Genomic DNA, 17,500 nt, shown 5'->3' with positions numbered 1-17,500 from the left:
GATAATGGAGGGTGATAATATTGGAAATAGGGAATATATGAAAAGACAAGGGTAATGGAAAATTAAATACTAAAATTAAATAAATTCCCCAAATAACAAACTAAATTAAACAAAAAATTCCAAGATATTCCCAAAATGTTTCAGACCATTCCAATATATCCTAAATATATTCCAAAACTCCGACAGATTCAAAATATTCTCCAAAATTTCAATATATTCCTAAACAGATTCCTATGCAGGCTTGTTGTTCATAAAATAAATTCTCAAAACGGAAGATTTTTTGTCAATTTATTTTCAATTCGTGGAGAAAACTGGTAATATAGAAAAGGAAGAAAGGTAAATATACAACAGTGGTGTAGGATAAACAGACAGACAGACAGACAGACAGACAGACAAACACACATACAAACACACACACATAGACGACACACACACACACACACACACACACACACACACAGAAATTTCTAGTCATCAAAAATAAAATAAACACATGTAAACATAAGAAAAAAAAAGATAATGATATACAAATAATAACATTACTCACCGCCACGTACAGACAGACACAGGGAGAGATGATGACAACGGCGGGTAATAAAAGCGTTGTAGCGTTGAGGGAGAGAGGGAGGGAGGAAGAGAGGGAGAGAGGGAGGGGGAGGCAAGAGAAGAAGGGAGAGAGGACGCTCTAACACACAGGGTGGAGGAGACGCTGCTGGTGGTGGTGGTGGAGGGGTGCTGGTGGTGAGTGTGTGATGGTGTGTGGTAGAGGTGGTGATGGTGATAGCAGTAAGTTGATAGTGGTGATGATGTGAGAGAAGGAAGAGGAAGGGTTGATAATGAAGAAGGGGAAGATCATTATCATTATTATTTTACACATTTCATTATCATCATTATCATTACAGCCTCACATCAGTACACGAAGACACTGCCCTGAGCATTATATCTCTGTGTGTCAGTGAGGGGCGGGGGGGGGGGCTGAGTGGGGGAGGGAGGGGGCTGAGGGGGGGAGGAGGGGCTGAGTGGGGGAGGGAGGGGCTGAGGGGAGGGGAGGGGCTGGAGGGGAGGGAGGGGGCTGAGGGGGAGGGAGGGGCTGAGGGAGGGGAGGGGGGCTGAGTGGGGAGGAGAGGGGCTGAGTGGGGAGGGAGGGGCTGAGTGGGAGGGGAGGGGCTGAGTGGGGGGGAGGGGGGGGGGGGGGAGTGGGGAGGGAGGGGCTGAGGGGAGGGGGGGCTGGGGGGAGGGGGGGGGGGGCTGGGGGGGGAGGGGGCTGAGGGGGAGGGGAGGGGCTGAGGTGGGGGAGGGGAGGGGGCTGAGGGGGGGAGGGGAGGGGCTGAGTGGGGGAGGGAGGGGGCTGAGTGGGGAGGGAGGGGGCTGAGTGGGGGGGAGGAGGAGGGGGAGGAGGGGCTGAGGGGGAGGGGAGGGGCTGAGGGGGAGGGGAGGGGGCTGAGGGGGGAGGGGTGAGGGGGGGGGGGGCTGGGAGGGAGGGCTGAGGGGGGAGGGGGGCTGAGTGGGGGAGGGGAGGGGCTGAGTGGGGGGAGGAGGGGGGGGGGGGCTGAGGGGGGGGGGGGTGGGGGAGGAGGCTGGGGGGAGGAGGCTGGGGGGAGGGGGTGGGGGAGGGAGGGGCTGAGTGGGGAGGAGGGGCTGAGGGGGAGGAGGCTGAGGGGGAGGAGGGGCTGAGTGGGGGAGGGAGGGGCTGAGTGGGGGGGAGGGGCTGAGTGGGGGGGGGAGGGGCTGAGGGGGAGGAGGGGGCTGAGGGGAGGAGGGGGGCTGATGGCGAATAGTCCTGACCTGTAAACACCAGCTGCCTAATAATTCTAATCACAGGTTAATGACTATGTTTGCCTCTCTCACCCCACACCCCTTACTGTGTCTGGGAATTAAACTCTCTCTTCTCTGTAATATGAGTGTGTGTTTGTATTTGCATAATGTATACGTGTATATGCGTACATTGTATTTGTTAGTGTATGCATGATCGTGAGCGTCCGTCTGTATGTTGGGCAGTATATTCGAGTGTGTGTGTGTGTGTGTGTGTGTGTGTGTGTGTGTGTGTGTGTGTGTGTGTGTGTGTCCGGATGGTTATACTTGTAGGTTTATTATGTGTGTTTGTTGTTGTGTTGTGTGTAGAGAAAGAGAGCAAGAGGACTATTGAGAGAGAGAACTGGTGTCAGAGAACGAGAGACAGTGAGAGAGGGAAGAGAGAGAGAGAGAGAGAGAGAGAGAGAGAGAGGAGGGGGGGGGGAGAGAGAACGCGCCACGCCACCATCACTCACCCACTACAGCCGTGAGCTGGTGTGAAGATCTTGCCGAGCGTTGAGAGGTCGCTCCTGGACTACCCACACCCCGGCTATAATGAGGAGAGCCACACCCCCCCAGACCAATCAACCCCAGCCACCCCCCAGAGAAATGTTTAAATGATCCACCCAGAATACCAACCCCCACCCCACTCGCACCCCACCCCACCCCACCCCAGCCCACCTCACTAGCTCACCCCACCTCTTCCGTCTTTAGGTAGTGGCACAGTTCGTCACCTCAGAACCTCCTCCACTACTACAGTTACAGATTTATCTTCAAAAATAGAAATAGACTTTTAGAAATAGATGAGAATATCCATGAAATTAGATGAAAATGGTGAAGTTTAATGAGTCAGTTGGTTCCAAAACTTTGTGGAATTTTAGAAACGTCAAGACCGAAGTTAAGATTTCCTGAAGATGGTAAGAGCGAGGTGGAGGTGTTGCTGAGTGAGGAGGGCAAGGCTGGTCCTCCATGCAACACTCACCTGAAACTGGATCCATATTGAGTGTCAGACAGGAAGCGGTGATCCTAAGGTGAGGAAGTTACTTGAGTGTGACAAACTCCCTCGACTTTACCAGAAGGTCGAGGTGTGAGGTGGGAGGTGGAGGTGTGGAGGTGGGGAGAGTATGGAGGTACAGGAGAGTATGGTAGGTACAGAGAGTATGGTAGGTACAGGGAGAGTATGGTAGGTACAGGAAGAGTATGGGTAGGTTCAGGAAGAGTATGGTGGGGTGCAGGTGGGTATGGGTGGGTGCAGGTGGTGTGGTGGGTGCAGGTGGTGTATGGTGGTGCAGAGGGGAGTGTGGTGGAGTAGGGGAGTATGGTAGGTGCAGGGAGGATGTGGTGGGTGTGGTGGGTGCAGGAGGGTATGGTGGGTACAGAGTATGGTGGGTACAGGTGGGCATGGTGGGTACAGGAGGTATGGTGGGTGCAGGTGTGGTGGGTGCAGGTGTGGTGGGTGCAGGAGGGTGGTGGGTACAGGTGTGGGTGGGTGCAGGTGTGGTGGTTACAGGAGGTATGGTGGGTGCAGGGTATGGTGGGTGCAGATAGGTATGGTGGGTGCAGAGTATGGTGGGTACAGAGGTATGGTGGGTGCAGAGTGTGGGGTGGGTGCAGGATGTGGTAGGTGCAGGGTGGTGGGTGCAGGGGGTATGGTGGGTACAGGAAGTGGTAGGTACAGGGGTATGGTGGTACAGGGAGGTTGGGGTTCAGGTGTGTGGTGGGTCAGGTTGGTGTGGTAGGTACAGGAGTGTGGTAGGTACAGGTGTGGTGGTACAGGAGAGTGGTAGGTACAGGTATGGTGGGTACAGGTGTGGTGGACACCCTCCCCTGGTCACCAGTACAAAAACTGGAATATGTCTTGTAACTCCTGGAAGAACTTCAACTATATTCCACTGGTTCCTGTTGACTTAAATCCTGTTCTATTTTTATCTTATATTGTTGTTCTTGTTTACCCGCTCTACCTGGCCGTGTGGGGAAGGCGTGTGAGAAGGGCGTGTGGGGAAGGGCGTGTTGGGTGGGTGTGTGGGGAGGGTGTGGGACGGGCGTGTTGGGTGGGGAGGGTGTGTGAGGAAGCCGTGCGAGAGGCGTGTGGGACGGGCGTGTTGGGTGGTGTATGGGGAGGGTGTGGGACGGGCGTGTTGGGTGGGTGTGTGGGGGTGTGGGACGGGCGTGTTGGGTGGGTGTGTGGGGAGGGTGTGGGACGGGCGTGTGGGTGGGGGAGGGCGTGTGAGGGGAGGGCGTGTGAGAAGGGCGTGAGGGCGTGTGAGAGGCAGGTGAGGAGGGTGTGAGGAGGGCGTGTGGTAGGGCGTGTGAGGGAGGGCGTGTGAGGGCGTGTGGGGAAGGGCGTGTGAGAGGGCGTGTGAGGGCGTGTGAGGAGGGCGTGTGAGAAGGGCGTGTGGTGGGGCGTGTGAGAAGGGCGTGTGGGTGGGGCGTGTGGGGAGGGCGTGTGGTGGGGCGTGTGAGGAGGGCGTGTGAGAGGGCGTGTGAGGAGAGCGTGTGAGGAGGGCGTGTGAGGAGGGCGTGTGAGGAGGCGTGTGAGGAGGGCGTGTGAGGAGGGCGACCAGTGGCGGCTCTGTTTACCTGCCCGGATAGACAAACTATATACCTATTGTCCCGCATAATGACCCAGGAACAGTTATACCGTTGTTTACACTCGGTAGAGACAGTCTGTTTACATAACGTATTATCATGTGTTGCTGATAACCTGAACGTTAACCGGATCTACATTAACCGGATGTACTACGTTAAGTGGATGTACATTATGTTTGTGCTGTATGTTAACCGGATGAATGTTAGGTGAATGTATGATAAACGAACGTACGTTAAGCGGATGCGTGTTAAGTGGTTATGCATTAAACAGATATACACGTTAACCGGATATTCGTTTAAGCGGACACTGAAAATAACCAATACATACACTATATATTTATATAAACTTCTACACCTGTTACGAGGTCAAAGGTCAGAGTCACAACTTTAAAAATGAAAACCTAACCTGACGTGTACTGAATCCGGTTTAGTTTTGTTATTTTCATTTTTATTGTTGTTTTACGGTGTTTGGTTAGTTTTATTATCAGTTTTTGTTTTTTCTCTTTGGGTTAGAATCTTCGTAACAGAGGTCAGGGAGGAAGATAACAAGTAAAGGGTGAAAATATTTTAGTATCTTTTTTCGTTTCGCTTTCCGACTGAAGTTTCATGCTTGCTCGTCTCTCTCTCTCTCTCTCTCTTCTCTCTCTTCTCTCTTCTTCTCTCTCTCATCAGAACGTAGCCGTCAAAACAAAAAGATTATCACGCTGGAAAGTTGACATATAACCCTTTACGAGTTATACACTATTTTAGTTTACATTTTCCTTTTCCAAACTTTTAGACTTTATTACAAAATTTTATACTTTCACCTTCCAAACTTTTATACTTTCACATTTTACACAATTTATTACTTTCACTCATGCAAGATTTTATACTTTCACTTTACAAACACTTATATCTTTCATTTTTATAAACTTTCTTACTTTCCTTGGTTTCAATTTTACAAACTTTGTTATTTTTTACACAACGTTTTATACATTCACTGGAAGAGATAGTTACCTAAATATACATATAATATTAGTCAATACATAGTAACAGTGCTAATTTAACGTATACATTTGAACAAATATGCATACAAATTAACCTATACACATACTAACATTACATTCATGTATACTCTCTCTCTCTCTCTCTCTCTCTCTCTCTCTGTGCTACAGCTAATATTACATAGATAACTTAGATAACTAGCTTGCATTGACTCATAAAAGATGATTAACACGAGCATGCAAAACGCTGGCTTATCACGTGGCTCTCTCTCTCTCTCTCTCTCTCTCTCTCTGTGCTTTATACTATGAGGTTATCGTCCTGGGGCTTTGATACAGACGAACCAACACATCAACCACCAAACGTCACTTCATCACGCTGGACACGTGTTTACCTGTAAATAATGGCAATTATCATTATATATATACATAGAGCGGCTGTGTTCCTCTTAGGGCAGGTATGATGTATATATTATGTATATAGATAGATATATATACACATCTGAGTTATTATATTCATTTCTATATTATTATTTTTATATAATTTGTCGTTTTATTCGTATCTTTGTTATACATTTTTATTATTTTTTATTTAACTTAGTGATTTATTTTTATATTTCTTTTATATATATCGGGTATATATTATTCTGACTTTGTACTGTATATACATAATACATACATACATACATACATACATACATACATACATACATACATACATACATACATACATACATACATACATGAAATAATAATTCTCAACATTAATTTATATATTTATACGTAAATCAAATATTTTGTACCATAATAATAATCACAGATGAGTAGCAGCGAGTGAATAAAACAAGAGATTCGAACAAGTGACTAAGACTTCGACCTAAAATCCAGTGAAACCAAATCAAATATATCTCCTTCATAGATAAAAATCTCGAAAAATGTAGATAAGAGATAAATGAAAATAGTTCTTAATTGTATGAATAGTGATAGAAGAAGCGAGTATTTAAATTGATTGGTTTATGGAATTATGTTAAGTGAGTCAGAATGAGTGGACGCAGCTTACGTTCGTATCACTTCGGGTGGCGAGGACTTCTGCTCAGTATTATGCTTCATTGTGTTAGGTAAGTCAAAAAATACCTCAGTATATTCGTATTTTACAGTATCATATTTCAGTATAAATTTCACTAAGGTAAATGTATATTCGAAACATATTTTTGCTCTACTTTCAGATATATTTCATTCAAAGATTTATGCTATGATATATATCCTTGTTATATTTTGGCCCAAATGAGAGAACACCGAAAACAATTTAATATATCCTTTCATCCTAAGATATTTAAGTTGTTTACGTGTGTGTGTGTGTGTGTGTGTGTGTGTGTGTGTGTGTGTGTGTGTGTGTGTGTGTGTGTGTGTGTGTGTGTGTGTGTGTGTGTGTGTGTGTGTAAAGTAGTCACCGTTGGATATATATTTTCTTGCTCATATTTCTCGTGGTTGAAAGATTTATATAAAATTATATTTACTTTTCTATAATATATTTGATGGTTCGTAAAGTAATCAATATTTACGATAGGTTAAATGTTATTGGTGACTGGGTGCCGAGGTGAGTAGTCTCTCTCTCTCTCTCTCTCTCTCTCTCTCTCTCTCTCTCTCTCTCTCTCTCTCTCTCTCTTCTCCTCCCCTCCTGGCCAAACCAGCTCACTACAGTAACCCTCACAAGCTACACCGTGATATACATAAAATAATGACCACAAACAGGTAGTCACAGGTAAGATTAATTAATACAGGTGTGTCAACTTTAATCTTCCTCTCGGTCCTAAAGTTTGGGGGATATTTTAGGAAGGAAAAGGGTATTGACCAGGACCTATGGAGGGAAGTGAGAGGTGGACCTATGGAGGAAGTGAGAGGGTAGACATGGAGGAGGAGGGTAGACCTATGGAGAGTGAGAGGGTAGACCTATGGAGAGGAGTGAGAGATGGAGGGAGTGAGAGAGAGGGTGGGCCTATGGTGAGAAGGAGGAAACTACAAAGGGAGGGAGGGAGGCAGTGAGGAAGGGAGAGAGAGAAAGATTGAAAGAAATGCAGGAAGGAACGAGAGAGGAAGGAAGGGAAGGAGGAGTGAAGGAGGTGTTGGCGTGTAGGGACTGAAGGATCGGGCGATCTTAATTGGCCTATCGTGTGTGTGTGTGTGTGTGTGTGTGTGTGTGTGTGTGTGTGTGTGTGTGTTTACCATTATTAAACGCCCTGGCTGAACAAAGGGTGAATGACCCCTTGGTGACGTCTGCTGAGAGAGAGAGAGAGAGAGAGAGAGAGAGATATACACTACCCATTTCTCTCATTCTCCACCTCTCCCCTCACTCTCCTCCTCCTCCTCACTCTCCTCCTCCCCCACCTCCTCCTCCTCACTCTCCCCCCTCACCTCCTCCTCCCTCACCTCCTCCACCCTCACTCTCCTCCACCTCACCTCCTCCTCCTCACCTCCTCCTCCCTCACTCTCCTCCTCCCTCACTCTCCTCCCCCTCACCTCCCCCCCTCCCTCACTCTCCTCCTCCCCCTCACCTCCTCCCCTCCCCTCACTCTCCTCCTCCCCTCACTCTCCTCCTCCCCTCCTCTCCTCCCTCACCTCCTCCTCCCCACCTCCTCCTCCCCCCTCACCTCCCACCTCACCTCCTCCCTCACCTCTCCTCCCCTCACCTCCCTCCCTCCTCACTCTCCTCCTCCCTCACTCTCATCCTCCCTCACTCTCCTCCTCCTCCCTCACTCCTCCTCCCTCCCTTCACCTCCTCCTCCTCTCACCTCCTCCTCCCTCACCTCCTCCCCCTCCCTCTCTCTCCACCCCTCACTCTCCTCCTCCCCCTCACCTCCTCCTCCCCCACTCTCCTCCTCCCCACTCTCCTCCTCCCCCCACCTCCTCCACCCCTCCCTCCCTCCCTCCTCCTCCTCACCTCCTCCTCCCCCCACCTCCTCCTCCCCCACTCTCCTCCTCCCCCTCACCTCTCCCCACCTCCCTCCTCCCCCACCTCTCCTCCCCACTCTCCTCCACCTCACTCTCCTCCTCCTCACCTCTCCTCCTCCTCCTCCTCCTCCTCACCTCCTCCTCTCACTCTCCTCCTCCTCTCACCTCCCTCACTCTCCTCCTCCCCCTCACCTCCTCCACCCTCACCTCCTCCCCCCACCTCCTCCCCCTCACCTCCTCCCCCCTCACCTCCTCCCTCCTCACCTCCTCCACCCTCCCTCTCACCTCCTCCTCCCCCCACCTCCTCCTCCCTCACTCTCTCCTCCCCCACCTCCTCCTCCTCCCCACTCTCCTCCTCCCCCACCTCCTCCTCCCTCACTCCTCCTCCCTCTCCTCCTCCCTCCCTCCTCCTCCCTCACTCTCCTCCTCCTCCCCTCACTCTCCTCCTCCCCTCACTCTCCTCCTCCCCTCACTCTCCTCCTCCCTCACCTCTCCTCCACCCCTCACTCTCCCACCCTCCTCTTCTCACTCTCCTCACTTCCTCCACCCTTTACCGCCATTACCCACAAAATTACTCAAATTAAAAAATCTCAATTTAAGAGAAGAATTCAGAACAGACGCATTCATATTGTTTCGACTATTTTTATTTTTTACAGCTAAAATTTATTAATAATTGTTTACACTTTTTTTTCGTGTTTTTAAATTGGTGTGACGGCCGTGGCTAAGTGGTATAGTGCACTGGTGTCAGATGTCAAGGTACAGGTTCGAGCCTGGTTTTGTTTTTTGTTTTTTCTTTGGGGAATACATTAAGACTAGCCCCTCCTTCAGTTTATTTTCCCTGATGATTAAACTCCCGAATGGTATCTAGGGGTAGGTTAGGTTAGGTTTGGTTAGGTTAGGTTAGGTTTGAAACTATTAATTTATAAGTATACGAGAAATAGTACAAACAACAATACTAACAACAACAACAACAGCAAGAAGATTAACAACAATAAGATTAACAACAACAATAACAACAAAAACTCTGGTGACATAAAAAGACAAAGTTGACTTCCACTCTTCAATAAAGTGATGATTTTTTCTAAGTTTTGAAGACGTCTTAAAGAGTACTGGAGAGCGGCCGAAGGTCTTGTAGCGGATAAGAGAAGGAGCTTAGGTGAGATTAGGTCAGGTCGGGTCAGGTCAGGTCGGGTCAGGTCAGAGGCTTATTCTCTTATTCGTAAATTATCAGTTTTTGGTAATTAATAAGTTGAAAGGTACCAGTATATTCATTTAACCAATGTGTATGATCATGTATTTTGATTTTAGTTATTAATTAGATGAAGAAAACGCACCTGTCTTAATAATTAACAAGAGAAGGAAAAGAATGAAGATCTGTTATCTGCGTCTAATGAGTTTCTCTTGTTCCTTGATTACTCTATTAACAGATACTGATTAATTAGTTTTATTGATGTAGGCTGGATGAAACAGTGTCTCTCTCTCTCTCTCTCTCTCTCAGCTAATAGTGCCATAAGCCAAAGTCCATCTTCCTTTTACATTGTGTGAGTGACTTGATATTAAGTCCGTTTCTTTGTTTGTCGTGAGTGCCTTATATTCTAGTGCCAGCTGACCTCCTTATTAATATCTAAGAGGTGGTGCCACAGAACCAAGGTGCCATATCCAAGGTGCCACAGAACCAAGGTGCCACAGAACCAAGGTGCCACAGAACCATAAAAAAAAAGTTACAGAACCAAGGTGCCACAGAACCAAGGTGCCACACAAACATTCCAGTGCAGAAAATAATGATGGTGGTGGTTGACTCCAGCACGTTCCAGTTTCAAAGTCCACGTACATAATGAAGAAGAGGGGAGAAAATTGTTGCCACTCTTACGACTTACACAGGCAAGCACGTACACACACACACACACACACACACACACATAAATGCATACACACGCAAGCACGCACATATGCACCCACACGTACACACGCACATATGCACACACACACACACACACACACACACACACACACACACACACACTTACATAATCGCATACACACACAAGTACGTACACACATACTTACCTAAACGTACATGTGCCTACACGTACATAAATTCATACACACATCTCGGTGCAAGTACAAACACACACACACACACACACAGGAATTCACAAGCACCAAGTTCTCAAACAAACGAGTACAATAAGAAATATGAAAGAAGAAAAAGAAAATGAATAAAGAAAAGCAAGAACCAAACAAGAAACTGCAATATCTTTCATCCATTCATGAAAAAAAAGTCGAGAGGAATGAACCCCCAGAGAAATATTGGGAATGAAAGAAATGAAGAGAAAGAAATAGAATAAAACAAGAAAGAGGAATAAAAACAAAGATAAAATAAGGAATAATAACACGACTTAGGATAAACAAGACATCGGGAAAGAAACAGAGAAAGATGGAAATAAAAATGAAAAAAGATGAAAGAAAAATAAAACCAAAAAATTTAATGACAAAGAAAAATATATAAAATAACAAAAAGTAAAATAGCAAGACCCAGGTAGAGAAAGAGTCAATATCTCTCTCCCTTCACACTTATCTCCCTCACATCCCTCCCTTTACACTCGTCCTCCCTTGCCTCCCTAGAGAGAGAGAGAGTGAGAGATATGTGAGATGTATTAAAAGTTGTGGAGTTTTTTTTTTTTCATAGACTGTAGATCACACAGCTTCTTGAGAGTTAAGGAGAGCTGACACACACACACACATTCTCACACCACTCACACATACAGATTTAAATAGCCAATCAGCAGCGAGCGAAACCTACCACCCGCCGTGAAGAAAGTCCAATAACTTAATACAGTCGCTCTGTGATGACGCCCGGAGTTATTTATTTTTTTACTTTAATTTAATTGGACAACAAAAATGGCCCTTGGACTTTATTTTACTGTTTAATGGGTGAAAATGCCCTTGGACTTTCTGTTAATTGCCTTAAAAAATCATATACCAAGACTTTTTCTCATGTTAAAGACTGAAATATGATCCGAGCCTTTATTGAATATGTACATTGATATATCCAGGTATAAAATACAGGTAGAGGCAGTAAATTATCTATAAACTACAGTTACAGCAATTTCAGGTATAGATTAATATAGTCAGATATAAAAATACAGGTATATTAATTTCAGGTATAGATTAATATACGGGTATCCAGGTATAAAAATTACAGGTACAGCAATTCCAGGTATACTGATTAATATATCCAGGTATAAGGCAAAGGTACAATGGTCAGCACTATGACTGAATAAAGTATAATTATCATCAAAACATTATGTGATCAGATTTACCCGCCAGGTAATACGCTTCCAAGTAACTCAGGCATTATATAAGCTCAATCCTATAACCCGGAAAGTTTTAGATCAGGATTTTGTTTTGTTTTTCAATTTGACACACGAATATGAACAGCGATATATCTTTTGTAATGATGGACAGATAATTAGGTGTAGAATAATGAATAATGATCACCTGAAGATTCGTTATGGTGTGTGTGTGTGTGTGTGTGTGTGTGTGTGTGTGTGTGTGTGTGTGTGTGTGTGTAATAGACTTGCTTCCCAACACGATTTTTTTTGTACAGTACATAAATTTCAGGTGATATAATCTGACACACACACACACACACACACACACACACACACACACACACACACACACACACACACACACACACACACACAACACACACACACTTTACAAATAACAAATTCTCTCTCCAATAAATTCAAGATAAGAGTAAGAAAGTGAAATATATTCATGAAAAAGACTCAAGGAACACAACAAAATGGAATATATTTCACACACATGCTGTTGAAGGACGTGTTGCCATAACGACCAACATATGGCATTAAATTACCTCAAATTGTATAGTATCTTGAACGAAGAAATAAGACACAAATACCACTAGTGATTGACGAATAAATATGAAACTGGTAAAAGGAATCAAATCAAAGTCTCATGAAAATATAACCTACATTTGACCCATTCTATGACGTCATTGGTAATTATGGTTATTGATCAGCTGTTTAAAATTACATGTGTTTCCCGTTTTCTTTCACCTTACATAAAATAATCCTTTTTATTGGTAAGACTTTCATATTTATATTTACATACACAAAAAATAGGTCTTTGCAAATCATTTATAATCATTAAGACTTTTAAAGACTTATTGAAATATATTAATAAGTTTAGTCTTTTAATATAACTCAAATTTATCTTTTCCATTTTAATATTTGCGAAATAATAAGATACTAAGCGTTATAATTAGTATGCAAGTATTTACCTGCCATTACCTGTTCACTAATATAACCTGCAGGGTATAATGCCGTGGAATACTATGATAATTTCCCACGATTGTTTTAGATATTTTATATGAGTTCAAATTATCAACGGAATATTGCTTTTGAGAATAATTATGAATATATATTTTCTATGGGGAGGGGTTAATTGCGTCATCATTTAATCATTGTGTAATCACCTTCGTATATATAATGAATAAAACCGATCATTTATTCATTATTCACGTATAGTACTTAGTGTGTACTCATTCATTTATCGTCCAAAATAATGAATTAATATAAATAATGCATAATACTTCACTGTCTTTCCTTCCTTCACAGCATCTCAGGAGGTGTAGCATCCATACAGCCACCACCTCACGACCGTCCTCGCCCACACGCTGACAGGGACGAGGACACCGTGGGAGGGTTTCTGACGAAGGCGTGGATGTGGACCCCGCCTCTTGGAGTGACTATCTCAATACACTGTTTGACCCCGTGTTTGACCCCAGCGTCTCCTCTAATGTGTCAGCTGTGGAAGGTCAAACTGCCCATTTGGTCTGCAGAGTTAACAACTTGGGCACTAAGACGGTATGTATATGTGTGTGTGTGTGTGTGTGTGTGTGTGTGTGTGTGTGTGTGTGTGTGTGTGTGTGTGTGTGTGTGTGTGTGTGTGTGTGTGCAGTCTCTCTCTCTTCAATAACAACTCTCTATAGCTATATACATTGACACACACACACACTATACAAATCGCCACACTAATATCACCTGACAGAAGCAACAGTGTGGGCTAGTCACTGCTGGCTTGTATGATCTGAATCACCCTGTACATTGTAATGCCGAACCCCATACGGTGTGTACAGCCCAGTGTAATTTACATATAAGCACAATAGCTTCGAACAGTAATGGGAATTAAGCGTTTGTATGATCTATTGAAGCGGGTAATGATGCACATGATATTATATCAATGTATGATGATAATGATGATGATGATGATGATGATGACGATGATGATGATAGTATAAATAATTGTTTTAGCCATAGAATAAATAATTTTAGTAATAATAATAATAAACACACACACACACACAAAACACTCAGCCACCACTAACACACTCAGACACCACACACATACCAGGCACTACCAACACACTCACAGACACCACTAACACACTCAGACACCACTAACACACTCAGGCACCACTAACACACTTCAGGCACCACTAACACACTCAGGCACCACTAACACACTCAGACACCACTAACACACTCAGGCACCACTAACACACTCAGACACCACTAACACACTCAAGGCACCACTAACACACAGACCACTAACACACTCAGACACCACTAACACACTCCAGCACCACTAACACACTCAGACACCACTAACACACTCAGCCACCACTAACACACTCAGACACCACTAACACACTCAGACACCACTAACACACTCTCAGACACCACTAACACACTCAGGCACCACTAACACACTCAGGCACCACTAACACACTCAGGCACCACTAACACACTCAGGCACCACTAACACACTCAGGCACCACTAACACACTCAGGCACACTACCTCATGAGCCTCTACAGTCACGGACCGGGAGCTTCTTAGTGTGTGTCAAGCTAGTGGGGAACGAGGCCGTGCTGTAATTAGGCCTGACACCAGATTTTTCAAGGGAAGGCGGCCAAGAATAGCCAAGGGGTGTGGCTCAAGGGGTGTGGCTCACAGGTGTGGCCCAAGGGGGTGTGGCTCAAGGTGTGGCTCAAAGGTGTGGCTCAAGGGAGTGTGGCTCAAGGGGTGTGGCTCAACGGGGTGTGGCTCAAGGGTGTGGCCATGGTTTGTGACTCAAGGATGTGGGGACAGGAGTTGTAGCTTGTGGTTGTGGACAAGGGGTGTGGCCATGGGTTATGACTCAGGGATGTGGCCATGGGTTGCGAGTCGGGGATGTGGCCCAGCATGGTTCATCGTCATATCCGAGGTAACATGACCCAGTACTGTACTGTTCGTGTCATCTGCTTTAATTGGCTCCCTGTCTGTCCCTAGTCCTTGGCTTGTGAGGCGGCTCTGACTCTTAGTGGCTCTGACTCTAAGTGGCTCTGACTCTTAGTGGCTCTGACTCTAAGTGGCTCTGACTCTTAGTGGCTCTGACTCTTAGTGGCTCTGACTCTAAGTGGCTCTGACTCTTAGTGGCTCTGACTCTAAGTGGCTCTGACTCTTAGTGGCTCTGACTCTAAGTGGCTCTGACTCTTAGTGGCTCTGACTCCAAGTGGCGCTGACTACACAACTGGAGCATTATATCATCATATTACTCTCTCTCTCTCTCTCTCTCACCTGGATGCTAACACTCTTCTCTAAACTTAGCTTTGAGCTGATCTTCTACAGCTAAAAGTTCACAAAAGTTCACGAAAATTCCACCCAACAATCATGTGGGACAAATCGGCAGGGATTCACAGAGCTTTGAGTATAGTGAGAGGTGGAAGAGGGGTGAGAGGGGTGGGAGAGGGGTGCAGAGGGTGGAGTGGGTGTGGTGGGGTGGGGTGGGTGGAGTGGGTTGGGGTGGGTGGAGTGGGGGTGGGAGGTGGAGTGGAGTGGGGTGGGAGAGGGGGTGGAGGTGGGGGGGAAGGGGTGGAGTGGGGGTGGAGTGGGGTGGGAGAGTGAGCGGCTGGGTGGGGTGGGAGATGGGTGAGTGGGTGGGGTGGGGTGGACTGGGGTGGGGTGGAGAGGGGTGGGGTGGAGAGGGGTGGAGTGGAGTGGGGTAGGGGTGGAGAGGGTGGAGTGGGGTGGGAGAGGGTGGAGTGTGTGGGGGAGAGAGGTGAGAGGGGTGGAGTGGGGTGGGAGAGAGGGGGTGGAGTGGGGTGGGAGAGGGGGGGTGGGGAGGGGTGGAGTGGGGTGGAGTGGGGTGGGATGGGGTGGGTGGGGTGTGAGAGGGGTGGAGAGGGGTGGTGAGAGGGGTGGGGTGGGGTGGGATGGGAGGGTGTGGGGTGGGGTGGAGGTGGGGTGGGAGAGGGGTGGAGTGGGGTGGAAGAGGGGTGGAAAGGGGTGGAGTGGGGTGGAGAGGGATGGGAGAGGGGTGGAGAGAGGGGTGGAGTGGGCTGGAGTGGGGATGGAGGGGTGTGGGTGGGGTGGGTGGGGTGGGAGAGAGGTGGAGAGGGGTGGAGTGGGCTGGAGTTGGGTGGGAGAGGGATGGAGTGGGGGTGGGAGGGTGGGGTGGGAGTGGGATGGAGTGGGTTGGGAGACAGTGGGGGAGGAAGAGTGGGTTGGAGAATGTGGGAGTAGGGAATGGGAGAGGGAGGTGGGGAGGGGTGTGAGAGGGGTAAGTAAGACAGCTGGGAGAGTGGTGGAAGAGGATAAGACGAAGGAACAGGTGATAGAAGAGAAGCTGTGGGAAGGGTGGAAGGGTAAGAGAGTAAAGAAGGAAAGAGAAAGGGAAGGAAAGGAAGGAGAGGAGACTTTAGAGTGCATGGGAAAGAGAAGATAGAAGGAGAATATAAAGAAAATGAGGAAGTGAGAGGAGGTAGAAAGAAAAAGAATGGAAGGAAGGAGAAATGGAAGAGGTAAAACTAGAAAGATGTGGGAGAGAATGTGAGTAAGGAAAAAGAGATTGAAAGATATTGAAAAGGGAAAGGGAGGGGAGGAGGAGGAGGAGGAAGAAAGAGGGAAAAATAAGTGAGAGAAGTTATGTGAAAGTGAGACAATGTGAGAGAGTTGAGGAGACTGAGAGAGAGACTGAGAGAGACTGTGAGAGAGACTGTGAGAGAGACTGAGAGAGACTGTGAGAGACTGTGGGAGACTGTGTGTGTGTGGGAGAGCGTGCAAAGGTACAGGAGGTGAACTAGTCAGCCAGAAAGGTCATTTACAGGAGTCATTAACACAGGCCTCTAACAAGGTCATTGCACTTTTAATGACCTGTCGGAGGGGATGAGGGGGAGGGAAGAGGCAGGGGAGGAAGGGAAGAGGAAGAGCCATAACCTATTCCTGTATCAAGTGTCTGGGGAAAGTTTTTGAAGAGTGTCTGTCTGTCTGTCTGTCTGTCTTGTCTTGTGTCTGTCTATCTGTCTGTGTCTGTCTGTCTGAGAGTGAACACAAGAGCAACACGAGCATTATAATGAAAAAACTTTATTCTGATTAAAAAAAAACGGCTGAACACGAAGTCATCATCAGCTGGTAGTCGTCAACATCAATGAGAAATTAAATACATAAAACATCAGTTATTAACATCACAACAACAACAACTAACGTAGAAAAAGTCCCATATAAAAAATACAATGAAACAATAACGGAAATAATTCATACGATACGATAACAAACTTGATATGTAAGACCGCATCAAGTTATGAATAGATAAGATAACAAAATTGATATAATACCTCTCTCTCTCTCTCTCTCTCTCTCTCTCTCTTGTTTACCGTCTCATAAAAACTCACAAATCCCAGGTAACTCTTAATTAGCGGAGGATATTGGTGCATAAAAGGACAATATTATTTCTCAGGTGTTGTGTGTGTAGTAGAGGCGGGCCAGGTAAGATTAGCCTTATCTAGTGTGTGAGAGGCGGGCTTAGTCCACAAAAGGTTAGGATTAGGTTATGTGTGTTGTGTAGTGTTGTGTTGTGTTGTGTAGTGTTGTGTTTGTGTTGTGTAGTGGTGTGGTGTGTTGTGTTGTGTTGTGTTGTGTTTGTAGTGGTGTGTGTGTTGTGTTGTGTTGTGTTGTGTAGTGTTGTGTTGTGTTGTGTTGTGTAGTGGTGTGGTGTGTTGTGTTGTGTTGTGTTGTGTTGTGTAGTGGTGTGGTGTGTTGTGTTGTGTAGTGGTGTGTTGTGTTGTGTTGTGTTTGTTGTGTAGTGGTGTGGTGTGTTGTGTTGTGTTGTGTTGTGTAG

General features: G+C 46.3%; 1 protein-coding gene across 1 annotated transcript in view; it reads left to right on the top strand.

Annotated features, from left to right (window-relative positions):
- Positions 1-17,500, top strand: part of LOC121860820 — a gene marked incomplete in the record, with an annotated part of 94,260 nt that overhangs the window by 60,837 nt on the left and 15,923 nt on the right. Inside the window, 1 exon segment of the mRNA XM_042358207.1 lies at positions 13,049-13,207. Within this exon segment, the coding sequence (XP_042214141.1) occupies positions 13,049-13,207 (159 nt within the window).

The sequence above is a fragment of the Homarus americanus genome, unplaced genomic scaffold, assembly GCF_018991925.1.
Source record: "Homarus americanus isolate GMGI-L3 unplaced genomic scaffold, GMGI_Hamer_2.0 scaffold23617, whole genome shotgun sequence".
NCBI classification, from domain to species: Eukaryota; Metazoa; Arthropoda; class Malacostraca; order Decapoda; family Nephropidae; genus Homarus; species Homarus americanus.
This window is presented reverse-complemented; position numbering and strand designations above follow the sequence as displayed.